The 16979-nt window shown below is 45.1% G+C and overlaps 1 protein-coding gene across 1 annotated transcript in view; it reads left to right on the top strand.

Annotated features, from left to right (window-relative positions):
- Positions 1–16979, top strand: part of pyroxd2 (pyridine nucleotide-disulphide oxidoreductase domain 2) — a 38404-nt gene that overhangs the window by 9994 nt on the left and 11431 nt on the right. The window contains exons 5-10 of the mRNA XM_041209839.1: positions 3666–3821; positions 8910–9063; positions 12674–12735; positions 13758–13855; positions 14873–15014; positions 15727–15861. Of these exons, the coding sequence (XP_041065773.1) occupies positions 3666–3821; positions 8910–9063; positions 12674–12735; positions 13758–13855; positions 14873–15014; positions 15727–15861 (747 nt within the window). The remainder of the gene's footprint in view (positions 1–3665; positions 3822–8909; positions 9064–12673; positions 12736–13757; positions 13856–14872; positions 15015–15726; positions 15862–16979) is intronic.

The following is a 16979-nucleotide window of genomic DNA, read 5'->3' as shown; positions in this document are numbered from 1 at the left end:
AACTGAAGAGGATATTCTACACTTGTTATGGGAGAAGTGAAAATTTCTAGACATGAAGAGGTTGTCACCCAGTAATTAACACCTTGGGAGGCTGAAACATTGACTGTGGGTATGAGTGGGCCTGTATTCTCTGGAGTTTAGAGGAATGAGAAGTGATCCCATTGAAACAATTTTTTTGAGGACTTGGAAAGGGTAGATGCGGAGATGTAGGTTTCCCTGGCTGGAGAGTCTATAACTAGGAGGCATGACCTCTGGATGAAAGGTTGGCCAGATATGACTGAGATGAAGTGAAATTTCTTCATTCAAGAGTTGTGAGTCTTTGGAAATCTCTACCCCAGAGATTGCGGATGTCCAATGGCTGCATGTATTCAATAGATTTAAATTGAAATCATGCAAAAAAATTTTTAAAAGTCTCTATTGTTGTTCTATTAAAAATACTTAATTCCATTCACTGGAAAATTTGCGTTCTTTCTTGGCAAGCTTGAATGGCTTTGAGTTAATGAGTAGTTTGCACATTAATGGTGCTGAACAATGATTTTCTGTCCAGTTTCTTTCATTAGTTCAAGCAGGTGCAGCGCATCGAGAGATTTTTGGGAACTGAGGGAATCGAAGCAGGTGGAGTTGAAGTAGACGATCAGCCATGATTTTACTGAATGGTGCAGCAGGCTCAAGGGGCTGAATGGCTGACTCCTGCTCCTATTTCTTATTCTTTTTGGGTCTGTCCATGTAGAAAACAACCAACCTATAGATTGAGGTCATCAACTGGTTCTGCTTAACTACATATTGATTGCTCTCTTTCTGTTTATTTACACCAATAATATGTTCTGATCTACAATACCAGGTCATTGGTAGAATTACATAACAGATCTCCAGAGAGAGTCAGCAATGAAGTTAGGAGCTCCCAGTAGTCTTAAACCAATTCACTTACTCGTCACACTCCTTTCCTTATTCTGTCCTCCTGAAACCACATTGGCCAGTGCCTTGAACCTTCTTGCCTAATGACAGAATTTGAACAGAGAAACATTGTTCAGCACCATTAATGTGCAAAACACTCTTGTTAATTCAAAGCCATTCTAGCTTGCCAAAAAAATACAAATTTTTTAGTGAATGGAATTAAGTATTTTTAATGCAACGATGGTGGAGACATTTTAGGCATTATTTCAATTTAAATTAATGATGAGTTCAAAATAAGCAATTTTGTATTAGAATAAGTCAATTGTAAGAAGGAAGTAACAGGGAATTGCATTTCTGTAGCACCTTTCACAACCTCAAGATGTCCAAAAGTTACTTCACAGCCAACTAAGTACATTATACTCTTGGGACTTGGGTTCAAATCCCACCACGGCAGCTGGTGGAATTTAAATTTAAAAAAAAGCACTGGTCTCGATAATCATGATCATGAAGCCATCGTTGATTGTCATAAAAACCCATCCTGTTCACTAATATCATTTAAGGAAGGAAATCTGCCGTCCTTATTTGGTCTGGCCTACGTGTGACTCCAGACCCACAGCAATGTGGTTCACTCTGAAATGGCCCAGCAAACCACTCAGCTCAAGGGCAACGAGGGATGGATAACAAATGCCGGCCAGGTCAGCGACACCCACACCTGAAGAAGGAATAAAAAAAAGTTTAGTGTCGAAATGTAGCCCTTTCTTTCCTCTACCTCACTTACATAACACTTAGTAAATGGGAATGAGCTCCTTTTAATATTTCTTTACAGTTTTCTAACAGTGTCGTAAAGCCTGACTTCTTCATTCATTCTCCTCACTACCTGCTGTGCTCTGGTCTCCTCATTTGCATTTTTACAGATATTACCTTTATCGCATCCTCTAATGGTGTCTGAATCCTGACAAGGCGTAGCCCAGTAAAACCGAACGCTTTCTGTTTTCAAATGCACTCTGCAGAAACCATGATCCCTTTGCTGTGTGTTATTTTAGGGATGCAGAAAGCGTTGGCTGTAGGCTAGGAGAGAATGTAGACCCGTTTCATCATCTTTCCTGCTGTCCCGGCAAGTGTGTCTGATGGTTTCTAATGCTCTGAAGAACACTCACCTGGACTTGAAACGTTAACTCTGTTTTCCTTTCTCCACAGTGCTGCCAGACCTGAGCTTTTCCAGCATTTTCTGTTTTTATTTATGCCGAATGATCTGTTGTTTCTTCAAGTCAGTGTGCAATTTTGCCTTGAACAGATTTAAATTGGCCTCTACAATCGAAGCTGATTCAATAACCTCTCAGCAATGGTTCCTGACAAGCCGCCTGATCCTTAAGCTTCCAATCTCTCCATCAGCATTGCCAGCTCAGTGGTAACATTAATTCTATTAGCTTCCTCGGTCCTGTTTCTGCCCCATTACCATCCCCTCTTCTCCTTTAAGACAGTCCTTAAACCTTACTCTTCCGTCAAGCTTTTGGTCACCTTTCCTGTTATCTCCTTACCTCACTTAGTGTCAAATTTTGTCTGATAATGCACTGGTGAAGCGGCCTAGGATGTGTTACTGCAGTAAAGGTGCTATGTAAATGCAAGTTGTTGTAAATATTGAACTGTAAAACTCATTTAATATATGAACATAGGAATTAGGAGCAGGAGTAGGCCACTCAGCCCCTCGAGCCTGCTCCACCATCAATAAGATCATGGCTGATCTAATTTTAACCCCACATTCCTGCCGATCCCCCGATAACCTTTCACCTCCTTGCTTATCAAGAATCTATCTAGCTCTGCCTTGAAGATATTCAAAGACTCTGCTTCCACCACTTTTTGAGGAAGAGAATTCCAAAGCCTCTTGACCCTCAGAAAATTTTTTTTCCTCATCTCTGTCCTAAATGGGCAACCCCTTATTTTGAAAAGTGACCCTGAGCTCTGGATTCCCCCACAAGAGAAAACATCCTCTCCATATCCACCCTGTCAAGTCCCCTTGGGATCTCATACATTTCAATCAAGTTGCCTCTTGCTCTTCTAATCTCCAGTGGATACAAGCCTAGTTGGTCCAGCCTTTCCAGGCATTAATCTAGTAAATCTTCTCTGAACTGCTTCTAATGCATTTACCTCTTTCCTTAAGTAGGGAGACCAATTCTGTACACAGTCCTCCTGATGTGGTCTCTCCAGCTGAAGCATAACCTCCCTACTCTTGTATTCACTTCCCCTCACAATAAACAATAACATTCTATTAGCTTTGCTAATGACTTATGTTGGTTGTTTCCACATACTCACCACTCGTAGCTCCTGTTTCCCTAGCCAGTGGTCCTATACTTTCTTGTTTTCACTTTTGCATTGATTTCCTAGAATTGTACAGCACGGAATAAGGCTATTTGGTTCATCGCGTCTGTGCCAGCTCTTTGAAAGAGCTATCCACCCCCCTTTACTGTTTCCTCTTAGCCCTGCAAATGCTTCCTTTTCAGACATTAATCCAATTCCTTTTTGAGTTATTGTTGAATCTGCTTCCACTGTTGTTTCAGGCAACCTATTCTGGATCCTAACACCTTGCTACATTAGAGAACAAAGCTGACTCTGTGGGCCAATAGCAGCACTACTCTTTCCTTTTTTTTTGTTATCACTATTCCTCACTTATTCCCACTGTAATGCCTTCATTATACCTGTTGGTTTGAGCTTGGTTGAGTTAAAATTGAAAAATAATTTTCCAAGTGTGAATTTATATTATTTTCCGGTGGCAGAAACATGGACTAAAGGTATATATACGGAACCCATCTTCTTTCACGCCAATGTTGGAAGATGGAGTTGGAGGGAAACTGCCTCGGTCACTCCTATTGGGGAATAACATGGAAGAAACCCAAAAACAAATCGCACAGTTCTCGGTGAAAGATGCACAGGTAAGTGAAAATGACAAGAGTTTATTTTTACCTTTTTACTATTTAACTTTTCTTTCCCATTTACAAGTCATTCTCCCAAGGCATTGCGACACAGGGACTCGAGAGGGTTGCCAACCCTCCAGAATTAGAGTCTAGGGTCAAAGAGCTATAGAGTTACACAGCACAGAATCAGGCCCTTCGGCCCGTCATGTCCATGCCAGCCATTAAGCACCTATCTATTTTCCAGCACTTGGCCTGTAGCCCTGTATGCTATGGTGTTTCAAGTGTTCATTTAAATACCTCTTAAATGTTGTGAGGTTCCTGCCTCTACACCCCCTCAGGCAGTGTGTTCCAGATTCCAACCACGCCCTGGGTGAAAATTTTTTTCCTCAAATCCCCTCTAAGCCTCCTGCCCCTTACCGTAAATCTATGGTCCCTGGTTATTGACACCTCCGCTAAGGGGAAAGATTTCTTCCTATCTGTGCCCCTCATAATTTTGTACACCTCTTTCAGGTCCCTAGCCTATCCAGTCTCTCTTCATAGCTGAAATGCTCCAGCCCAGGAAACATCCTGGTGAATCCTCTGCACACTCTCCAGTGCAATCACATCCTTCCTATAGTGTGGCGACCAGAATTGCACACAATATTCCAGCTGTGGCCTAACTAGCATTTTATACAGCTCCAACATAACCTCCCTGCTCTTATACTCTATGCCTTGGCTAATAAAGGCAAGTATCCCCTATGCCTTCTTAACCACCTTATCTACCAGTGCTGCTGCCTTCAGGGATATATGGACATTTACACCAAGGTCCCTCAGACCCTCTGTACTTCCTAGGGTCCCAACATTCATTGTGTATTCCCTTGCTATATTAGTCCTCCCAAAATGCATCACCTCACACTTCTCAAGATTAAATTCCATTCGCCACTGCTCTGCCCATCTTATCAGCCCATTTATATTGTTCTGTAATCTAAGGCTTCCCTCCTCACTGTTTACGATACCAACAATTTTTGTGTCATTTGCAAACTTACTGATCGCACCTCCTATATTCATGTCTAAATCATTAACGTACACTACAAACAGTAAGGGTCCCAGCACCGATCCCTGCAATACACCACTTGTCACAAGCTTCCAATCGCAAAAACAACCTTCGACCATCACCCTCTGCCTCCTGCCACTAAGCCAGTTTTGGATCCAATGTGCCAAATTGCCCTGGATCCCATGGGTTCTTACCTTCTTGACCAGTCTCCTATGTGGGACCTTGTCAAAAGCCTTACTGAAGTCCAGATAGACTACATCAACAGCACTACCCTCATTTATGCAATTGCCCTGGAGTTTCCAAGAATTGAAGTATAACCTCTTGGACATTATCTTGGAGAAAAATCATAGGGAAATTAAAAAAAATCATCCTTTTCTTTTGTTTCATTTTCTTTGAACTCCATTTGTTTCTTTGTTAAAAGAATATTGGAGATGAGGGTTGACGGGGTGGGGAGGTCGAAGGTGGGAGGTCATGTGATGAAATCTTTAGGAATATACCCAACATGAAATGGCTACCCCATCTCAAAAGCAAGTGTTAGGTTGCTGAAGGGGATTTAGAGAGAAGGGGTTGATCAGAGCAGAGCATGCATATGTCTGTTTAGGTCTCTATTAATATCCCATGGTTCTATTTCTAAGAAGAGTAGAGCAATTCCCCCTGGTGTCCTGGACAACATTCAGATATTCAACCAGCACCTGAAACAGATGATCTGGTCATTGTCACATTGCTGTTTGTGGGAGCTTGCTGTGTGCAAATTGGCTTCCATGTTTCCTGCATTAAAAAAGTAGCCACGCTTCAAAAATAGTTAGTTGGCTGTGAAGCAGGGAGGTGATGTTGTAGTGTCACTGGACAAGTAATCAGTGAGGTAGATCCCCTCTGGGGATGCAGGTTCAAATCCTGCCATAGCAGATGGTGGAATTTGAGTTCAATAAAAATATTATTAAAATTCTGATGATGATGATGAAGCCATTGTTGATTGTTGAAAAATCCATCTGGTTCACTAATGACCTTTAGGGAAGGAAATCTACCGTCCTTACCTGGTCTGGCCTATATGTGACTCCAGATCCACAGCAATGTGATTGACTCTTAGATGCCCTCTCTTAGCAAATCACTTAATTGTATCAAGCTGCTACAAAGTCTCAAAAAAGGAATGAAACTGGACGCACCACCCGGCATCGAACTAGGCACTGGAAATGACAATGGCAAACTCAGCTCTGACGGACCGTGCAAAGTCCTCCTCTCTAACATCTGGTGGCTAGTGCCAAAATTGGGAGAGTTGTCTCATAGACTAGCCAAGCAACAGCCTGACATAGTCACCCTCACGGAATCATATCTTACAGATAATGTCCCAGGCACCAACATCACCAACCCTAGGTATGTCCTGTCCCACCAGCAGGCCAGACCCAGCAGAGGTGGTGGCTTATGGTATACAGTCAGGAGGGAGTTACCCTTGGAGTCCTCAACATAGACTCCGGACCCCATGAAGTCTCATGGCATCAGGTCAAACATGGGCAAGGAAACTCCCTGCTGATTACCACGTACTACTCTCCCTCAGCTGATGAATCAGTGCTCCTCCATGTCAAACATCACTTGGAGGAAGCATTGAGGATGGCAAGAGTGCAGAATGTACTCTGGGTGGGGGACTTTAATGTCCATCACCAAGAGCTGGCTGAGTCCTAAATGACATAGCTGCTAGACTTTGTCTGCAGCAGGTGGTGAGGGAACCAAGAAGAGGGAAAAACATACTTGAACTCATCCTCACCAACCTGCCTATCACAGATGTATCTGTCCATGGCAGTATTGGTGGGAGTGACCACCGCATAGTCATTGTGAAGCCCTGCCTTCACATTGAAGATACCCTCCATCATGTTGTGTGGCACTACCCCCGTGCTAAATGGGATAGATTTCGAACAGAGCTAGCAGCTCATGACATGAGGCGCTGTGGGCCATCAGCAGCAGCAGAATTGTACTCGAACACAATCTGTAACTTCATGGCCTGGCATATTCCCCACTCTACCATTACCATCAAGCCAGTGATCAACCCTGGTTCAATGAAGAGTGCAGGAGGGCATGCCAGGAGCAGCACCAGGCATACCTAAAAAATGAGGTGTCAACCTGGTGAAGCTATAACACAGGACTACATGCATGCCAAACAGCAAAGGCAGCAAGTGATAGACAGAGCTAAGCGATCCCACAACCAGTGGATCAGATCTATGCTCTGCAATCCTGCCACATCCAGTCATGAATGGAGGTGAAAAATTGCCCAGGTAGGTCCTGCACACAAAGAATAGGACAAATCCAACCCGGCCAATTACTGCCCCATCAGTCTGCTCTCCATCATCAATAAATTAATGGAAGGGGTCATCAACAGTGCTGTCAAGCAGCACTTGCTCAACAATAACCTGCTCACTGATTCCCAGTTTGGGTTCCGCCAGGGCCACTCAGCTCCTGACCTCATTACAGCCTTGGTTCAAACATGAACAAAAGAGCTGGAACTCCTGAAGTGAAGTGAGAGTGACTGCCCTTGACATCAAGGCTGCATTTGACTGAGTGTGGCATCAAGGGACCCTAGCAAAACTGGAGTCAATGGGAATCGAGGCAAATTCACTGCTGGTTGGAGTCATACCTAGCATAAAGGAAGATACTAGTGGTTGTTGGAGGTCAATCATCTCAGTTCCAGGACATCATTGCAGGAATTCCTCAGGGTAGTGTCCTAGGCTCAACCATCTTCAGCTGCTCCATCATAAGGTCAGAAATGGGGATGTTCGCTGATGGTAGCACAATGTTCAACACCATTTGCGACTCCTCACATACTGAAGCAATCCATGTCCAAATGCAGCGAGACCTGGACAATATCCAGGCTTGAGCTAACATGTGGCAAGTAACATTCGCACCACACAGGTGTTAGGCAATGACCATCCCCAACAAGAAAGAATCCAGCCATCGCCCCTTGATGTTCAATGGCATTACCATCACTGAATCCCCCTGCTATCAACATCTTGGGGCTACCATTGACCAGAAACTGAACTGGACTAGCCATATAAATACTGTGGCTACAAGAGCTGGTCAGAGGCTAGGAATCGTGTGATGAGTAACTCATCTCCTGACTCCCCAAAGCCTGTCTACCATCTACAAGGCATAAGTCAGGAGTGTGGTGGAATTACTCCCCACTTGCCTGGATGAGTTCAACTCCCACAACACCAAAGAATCTTGACACTATCCAGGACAAAGCAACCTGCTTGATTTGTACCCCATCCACAAACATTCACTCCCTCCACCATCGACACACAAAAGCGGAAGTGTGTACCATCTACAAGATGCACTGCAGGAACTCACCAAGGCTCCTTCGACGGCACCTTCCAAACCCACGACCGCTCCCATCTAGAAGGACAAGGGCAGCAGATACATGGGAACACCACCAGCTGGAAGTTCCCCTCCAAGTCACTCACCATCCTGACTTGGAAATATATCACTGTTCCTGGGCCAACATCCTAGAACTCCCTTCCTAACGGCATTGTGAGTGTACCTACCCCTCATGGACTGCAGTGGTTCAAGAAGGCAGCACAGCACCACCACCTCAAGGGCGACTACGAGTGGGCAATAAATGCTGGCCCAGCCAATGAAGACCACATCCCGTGAATGAATTAAAAAAAAATGTTTCAGGTTGACCTGCGGTCATGAAAGGTGCTATATAAATGAAAATTTGTTCTTTCTTTTGAACTAACAAGTCCCCTCACACTTGTCGTTTATTTCCCCAACCACTTCATTCAACCAGTGGTCATCTGGACAGTTGAGACTGAGATGACCAAATACTTCTTGGGACACAATGGTCCCTGTGCTGTGAGGTCATAAAGGAGAGGGTTGGAGGATGCCTTATGGAGGACAACAGACCAGGGTTGAGTAGTGGACATGTGAGGATGGTCAAATAACTTGGATTCAGTTAGATAATGCTCAGTAAGCAAGGGGAGTGCTTATGCTCAATACCTCCAAAGGGGGTTAAATGCTGTCATAATGATCTGAATGACCTTGTTCCATGCTTTCTGTCATCCAAGTGTGAGTTGTGCTTTACTTGCTAGGCATATGCTGAGTATGAGGCCTTCATCGGTCGCATGGCCACAGCTGTTGAGCCTCTACTGGATGCAGTACCTGTGGATGTCCCATCACTGACCAGTAGCTCACCGAGGCAGAGGATACGATCGTTACATAGTGTGAAACCCCTTCTGCAAGCAGGTAATCAAAAAAAACGCTGCATTTGCATAGCACCCTTCACAGCTCCGAGGCAACCCAAGGCACTTTGAAATACTTTCTGAAGTGTAGTCACTCCTTTGGTGCTGCATTTGCCTAAAATTTGCCCAAAGCAAAGTCACACGAATGGCAGGAACAAACAAATAAGCTGCTTTTGCTCTTGGTTTGAGCATGAAAGCAGAACAATGCTCAATTATTAATCATTTTTGTGATCTTGACCACTGAGGAGAAATACCTTTAAAAGATCTCCCACTCTCTTTTTTTATATATTCGTTCATGGGATTATGGGCATCACTGGCCAGGCCAGCATTTATTGCTCATCCCTAATTGCCCTTGAGAAGATGGTGGTGAGCTGCCTTCTTGAATTGCTGCAGTCCATGTGGTGTAGGTACACCCACAGTGCTGTTAGGGAGGGAGTTCCAGGATTTTGACCCCACAACAGTGAAGGAATAGTGATATATTTTCAAGTCAGGATGGTGAGTGGCTTGGAGGGGAACTTCCAGGTGGAGGTGTTCCCATATATCTGCTGCCCTTGTCCTTCTAGATGGAAGTGGTCATGGCTTTGGAAGGTGCTGTCTAAGCAGTCTTGGTGAGTTCCTGCAGTGCATCTTGTAGATGGTACACACTGCTGCCACTGTGCGTTGGTGGTGGAGGGAGTGAACATTAAGTGGGCTGCTTTGTCCTGAATGGTGTCAAGCTTCTTGAGTGTTGTGGGAGCTGATCTCATCCAGATAAGTGGCGAATATCCCATCACGCTCCTGACTTGTGCCTTGTAGATGGTAGACAGGCTTTGGGGAGTCAGGAGGTGAGTTACTCGCCACAGGATTCCTAGCCTTTGACCTGCTCTTGTGGCCAAAGTATTTACATGGCTTGTCCAGTTCAGTTTCTGGTTAATGGTAACCCCCAAGATATTGATAGTGGGGGATTCAGTGATGATAATGCCATTGAATGTCAAGGGGCAATGGTTAAATTCTCTCTTGTTGGAGATGGTCATTGCCTGACACTTGTGTAGCATGAATGTTACTTGCCACTTGTCAGCCCAAGCCAGGATATTGCCCAGGTCTTGCTGCATTTGGACATGGACTGCTTCAGTATCTGAGGAGTTGCAAATGGTGCTGAACATTGTGCAATCATCAGTGAACATCCCCACTTTTAACCTTATGCCGGGGGGTAGGTCATTGGTGAACAGCTGAAGATGGTTGGGCCTAGACACTACCCTGAGGAACTCCTGCAGTGATGTCCTGTAACTGAGATGATTGACCTCCAACAACCACAACTATCTTCCTTTGTGCTAGGCATGACTCCAACCAGTGGAGAGTTTTCCCCCGATTCTCAATGACTCCAGTTTTAGCTCCTTGATGCCACACTTGGTCAAATACTGTCTTGATGTCAAGGACAGCCACTCTCACCTCACCTTGGCAGTTCAGCTTTTTTGTCCATGTTTGAAGCAAGGCTGTAATGAGGTCAGGAGCTGAGTGACCCTGGCAGAACCCAAACTGAGTGTCAGTGAGCAGTTATTGCTAAGCAAGTGCCACTTGATAGCACCGTTTATGATCCCTTCCTTCACTTTAATAATGATTGAGAGTAGACTGGTGGGGCGGTAATTGGCTGGATTGGATTTGTCCTGCTTTTTCTTTATTGGACATTCCTGGGCAATTTTCTACATAGCCGGGTAGATGCCAGTGTTGTGGCTGTACTGGAATAGCTTGGCTTGGGGCATGGCAAGTTCTACAGCACAAGTCTTAGTACAATTGCTGTAATATTGTCAAGGCCCATGGCCTTTGCAGTATCCAAAGTCTTCAGCCATTTTTGATATCACATGGAGTGAATCGAATTGGCTGAAGACTGACATCAGTGATTCTGGGGACAAGAGGAGGAGGCCTAGATGGGTCATCCACTCAGCACTTCTGGCTGAAGATTGTTACAGATGCTTCAGCCTTATCCTTTGCACTGATGTGCTGGGCTCCCCCATCATTGAGGATGGGGATATTTGTGGAGCCTCCTCCTCCCAGTGAGTTGTTTAATTGTCCACTACCAATCTCAACTAGATGTGGCAGAACTGCAGAACTTAGATCTGATCTGTTGGTTGTGGAATTGCTTAGCTCTGTCTATCGTTTGCTGCTTATGCCATTTGGGATGCAAGTAGCCCTGTGTTATAACTTCACTAGGTTGACAACTCATTTTTAGGTATACCTGGTGCTGCTCCTGGCATGTCCAGGGTTGATTCCCTGGTTTGGTGGTAATGGTCAAGTGGGGGATATGACGGCCATGAGTTTACAGATTGTGGTTGTACACAGTTCTGCTGCTGATGGCCCACAGTGCCTCATGGTTGCCCAGTCTTGAGTTGCTGTTTGAAATCCATCCCATGTAGCACAGTGGCACACAACACAAAGCAGGGTATCCTCACTGTGAAAATGGGACTTTGTCTCTACAAGGATTGTGCGGTGGTCACTCCTACCGATACAGTCATGGACAGATGCATCTGCGGCTGGCAGGTTGGTGAGGATGAGGTCAAGTATGTTTTTCCCTCTTGTTGGTTCCCTCACCATCTGTCACAGACCCAGTCTAGCAGCTAGGCCCTTTAAAACTTGGCCAGCTTAGTTTGTGCTTTTAAGTGTGGCTCAGTAGCACCAACTACAACATTCTGCACCCTTGTCATCCTCAGTGCTTCCTCCAACATGGCTGAGTTTGCTGTTGTTATTTCCAGTGCTTAGGTCCATCCAGCTCCATTCCTTTTAGCAGTTTGATATTTCCTTTCGACTTCCTTCGCTAAAGGACAATAGTAAACTCAGATGGGTTTTTAACAAATTGACAACGTTTTTGGTCATCATTAGACTTTTAATTCTAGATTTTTATTGAATCCAAATTTCACCATCTGCCATGGTGGGATTCAAACCCGGATCCCCAGAGCATTACCCTGGGTCTCTGGATTACTAGTCCAGTGACAATATCATTATACCACCGCATCCCCCACAAATAGGGCCCTCAGCAGAGGAGTGGAACTCCAAGAGTTCTTGCCCCATTTATAAATCCTTTTAACATGTTTAACACAACATCAGGACTCGAGTTACCAGTGCAACAAATGTTCGTTAGGTTGATTCCTGGGTTCAGAGGGCTGTCCTTTGAGGAGAGATTGAGTAGAATAGGCCATTACTCTTTGGAGTTTAGAAAAATGAGAGATGATCTCACTGAAACATCCAAATTTCTGATCAGCCTTGGTAGGGTAGATACTGAGAGGCTGAACTGGGCTGAAGAGTCTAGAACACGGGAGCACCGCCTCAGGATAAGGGGTTGATCATTTAGGACTGCGATGAGGAGAAATGTCTTCACTCAGGGTTGTGAATCTCTGGAATTCTCTACACCAGAGAGCTATGGATGCTTCAGTCATTGAATATATCCAAGACTGGGATTGACAGATTTTTGGATACTTGAAGGAATCGAGGGGTGTGGAGTTTGGGCAAGGAAGTCAGTTGAAGTTGAGGATTAGTCATGATCTTATTGAATGGTGGGTTGGGTCCGATTGGCTGAATGGTCAACACTTGCTGCTGGTCCTTATGTTCATATATATTCTTGATTTCACTTCTTATCCTTACAGGTTTTAAGCTGGGGAAACACATTCCACAGTTCTACGAATTACTGACTGCTCCGATATCTAAAGTAAGTGCACAAGTTAACATTCTCTCTTGAAATTGCTGCTTCGTGGTTACACAATGCCCCAGCCCTGGGTTTCTTTTCCCTATTACCACCCGTTGCTGTGCTTGGGGAATAAAGATTCCAATGGTCATTTGGACAAGGCACAAAAGAGACAATAGTGGCTGATTTTAACATGGACCCCACCGCCCCACCCCACCATCGACAATGATCAAGAACAAGGCTGTTCTTCTCGCAAAGCAATGGTGGAAACTGGGCAGACGGGTACTTGAAGCTGAGCAAAAGGAATACCCACTCTGAACCTGCCTTTCTCACCCACGATCATAACCTTCAGGCCAAGTAGCTGCCGGGAAGTAGAGAGGGGGCCCTAGTGTCTGAGAAACATTTTTGGGGCCAGAAAGAGCAGGTGGGTTCCTCCGAGCCCCACAAGGAAAGCTCAGACCTTGCCTGCCCCAGGCTTTCCTATCCTACCCGACCCTCCCAAAACTCCCTGTCTGCCACTGGAACCTAAGCAAGTTTTCTCTGCCCAACTCTGGGCGAGAAATGGACTGACAGTGATGAAGCCTGGTGGTTAAAATCACAAAGCAAGGGGAGCCGCTGTGCCCTGGAGCCATTTCCCAGCAGATATCCATGTTATCCAAGCGAGTTGGTGAAGTCAAAACTAAGACACAGACCTTTTCTTTCTTGGGAGAGTTTGTTGACCTGGTCAGCCTTGTAGCTCTCCTCTCCCCCACAGTGTCCCAGCTATCCCCTATTTATATGTGATCAAAGTACTTAATTAAACAATACCCCTCACCGGTGTATCTTAACGATATAATGAACATACTATTAACAATCCATTCCAATTTTAAAATCCCCTCCCTGTGTTTCCACATGAATCAGCACCTTTGGGAAGCAGGATGGAGGAAATGAACTGTCCGTCAGCTGTAAATATCCTGTGTGAAATTAATATCAGCGGAATCAGTTCCAGGTTTAACCTGTGATATTTATGCTTTGCCACCTTGCTGTCTATGGTCTATTCTTGGCAGGTTCTAAATCACTGGTTTGAATCGGAACCACTGAAGGCCACTATCGCTACTGATGGAGTTATTGGTGCAATGATAAGCCCACAGGCCGCAGGGAGCGGGTAGGAGACTTATCAGCTGTTTTGCTTACTTGTTGCAAATGAATTTACGTATCAAATTTACATATTGAAATGAGATATGGAGGAGGCTTAAAACCAGTTCTGCCATTCAATAAGATCCTGGCCAATCTGTATCCGAACGTCATTTATCCAACTCTGCTCCAAATCTCTGATTCTCTTACCTAACAAAAAAAATTATAACCTTTTGGGCTAGAAACTCCCCCCACCCCCCTGTTTGTGGGAAGGCGGGTGGGGGGGGGGGGGGGTGGTGTGTGTGTGTTGTGCGGGGGCGGGTACGAACCCGATCAGCGCCCCCGATCGGGGCTGCGCCGCCATTTTACGTGGGCGGGCCAATTAAGGCCCACCCTGCGTGACGTGCACCCAGAAGCGCCGAGCGCTCCCTGTGCGGCCAGGGGGGTGGGGAGGAATTCCGAGTGGTCCGCAGCGTTCTTTCGTGCACTCGCGCAAACGAACACAGAGATTTGTTTCAGTCTTAAATGTAAAAATAAAGGATTTTAAAACTTTTAAAACATGTCCCCCTCATGTCACTATCACATGAGCTGGGACACGTCAAAGAATAAACTTTCACTGTCGCTGGGTCAAAATCCTGGAACTCCCTCCCTAACAGCGCTGCGGGTGTACCTACACCACATGGGGTGCAGCGGTTCAAGAAGGCAGCTCACCGCCCACCTTCTCTAGGGGCAATTAGGGATGGGAAACACATACTGGCCTAGCCGGTAATTCCCACATTCCAGGAACAAATTTAAAAGAGAACTTTGTGACAATGTTACTTGCTATGTCAACATTTCCCATTCAGCCTTATGATGTCAACTGTCATGACATGGTTACAGATGCTAGCTGTTAGGTGGCAGAATGCATCAGGATTCTGAAGGCTCTCCCAAATCCATTCATCATTGTATACATAGAAATAAATTATATTTGTCAAATGAAACATGGCCAATTAACGAGTCATATGTTAAGATGCCTGTGAACTGTTTTCTTGTCTCTTGTTTATCTTAGGTATGTTCTACTTCATCACGTGATGGGGGAGCTGGAAGGGATTAAGGGGGCTTGGGGTTATGTGGAAGGTGGGATGGGCGCACTTTCCAAATCTATCGCCAGTGTAGCTGCAGCTCATGGAGCCTCTATCTTTACAGAAAAGGTAAGTGTTCCAGCTACTAGTCTGACCATTTCAGTTCCATTTTCTTTATGTTACAGAGAGAAGTTTTGATAGAATGAATAAGGAGAAACTGTTTCCACTGGCAGAAGGGTCGGTAACCAGCGGACACACATTTAGGATAATTAGCCACAGAATCAGGGTGCAGATGAGGAGAATTTTTTTTTACACAGCAAGCAGTTATGATCTGAAATGTGCTTCCTGAGAGAGGGGTACAAGCAGATTCAATAGTAATTTTCAAAAGGGAATTGGATAATACTTGAAAAGGAAACATTTGCAAGGTTATGGGGAAAGAGCAGGGGAGTGGTACTAATTGGATAGCTTTTTCAAAGAGCTGGCAAAGGCATAATAGACCGAATGGCCTCCTTCTGTGCTCTATTTGTGGAGCATAAATGTGGAGAATTAAACTCCTTTTGCTTTTTCACCTGATGCTGCTACTCTAAGCAAGCATCATAAGTGTAGATAGACACAGGGTAAATCTTCCTCTATTTCAACCATGTGCCTTAACCATTCTGCATTAGGGTAGCAACCCCATTGTATCTGTGACACATCTGCCATTCCACATCCATTCTTGTGGCATCATAGAGCAATTTACTGCCAAGTTTTCAGTACTTTGATAAATATGAAATAATATTCACTCTTTTAACATCCTCAGTGTAAGTTAATACATTTCTCTCTCTGTCTCTGTGTTGACCAGCCAGTGAGCTCCATCCTAGTGGACAGTAACGGGACAGCACAGGGAGTTGTGTTGAAAGATGGAACTGAGATAAGAAGCAAAGTGGTTTTATCCAATGCCACTGCTCATGTGACCTTCCTCAAGCTGACTCCACAGGTGAGAGTGGATAATGTCTCTTTTTCCATACCCTTTGCACTTCCCTTCTAAGGTGGAGACTCATTCACTTCCAGGTTTCTGTGCACCCTCAGATAACTCAGGTACCCATTCTTTAGACAGCGAATGTCAGCAGACTGCTTAACGATGGGGAGCCCATATCTCAGCCTTACCTGCTCACCATTCCATGCTTGCTTTCCAGTACTGATTAATGGAGGTTAATTGGCTCCTGAACTCCCCTCCTCCCCCACCGAGCCATACACCTCATCCGACTTGTACATGTATTGTCTTTCCTTCATTGTTGCTGGGTCAAAATCCTCACTGTGGGAGTACTCTTCACTTGCCTGGATGAGTGCAGCTCCAACAACACTCAAGAAGCTCGACACCTCCAGGACAACTCTTTCTTGGACTCGAATGCAAGTTCTGTCGAAGGGTCATGAGGACTCGAAACGTCAACTCTTTTCTTCTCCGCCGATGCTGCCAGACCTGCTGAGTTTTTCCAGGTAATTCTGTTTTTGCTTGATTGGTACTCCATCCACCACCTTAAACATTCACTCCTCCACTACCAATGCACAGTGGCCACAGTGTGTACTATATACAGGATGCACTCCAGCAACTCATCAAGCCTCCTACGACAGCACTTTCCAAACCCACGTAGGAGGACAAGAATAGCAGACACATGGGAACACTACTATCTGCAAGCTCCCCTCCATGTCTCACACCATCCTGACTTGGAACTATATCGCTGTTCCTTTACTGTTGCTGGATCAAAATCCTGGAACTCCCTCCCCAGCAGCACTGTGGGTTTACCTACATCACATGGACTGCAGCGGTTCAAGCAAGAAGCTCACCACCACCTTCTCAAGGGCAATTAGGGATGGGCAATAAATGCTGGCCTAGCCAGTGACGCCCACATCCTGTAAATGAATAAAAAAAAACATGGCTGAGATTAGCTAGGCAGTGATGGAGATCTTGTTGCTCTTTAGGGCTCAGTTCCAAGAATTGGAGCAGTCATGTGCAGAATAGTTCAGCCTAGTAAACGTGGATGGACCTTGGGGCTGATTTTAATAGGAGGCGGGGCCATTGCACTGGCGAGGAGTCAGAGGCGGGTCAAGGTGAAT

Source organism: Carcharodon carcharias, chromosome 17, assembly GCF_017639515.1.
Source record: "Carcharodon carcharias isolate sCarCar2 chromosome 17, sCarCar2.pri, whole genome shotgun sequence".
Classification (NCBI taxonomy): Eukaryota; Metazoa; Chordata; class Chondrichthyes; order Lamniformes; family Lamnidae; genus Carcharodon; species Carcharodon carcharias.
This window is presented reverse-complemented; position numbering and strand designations above follow the sequence as displayed.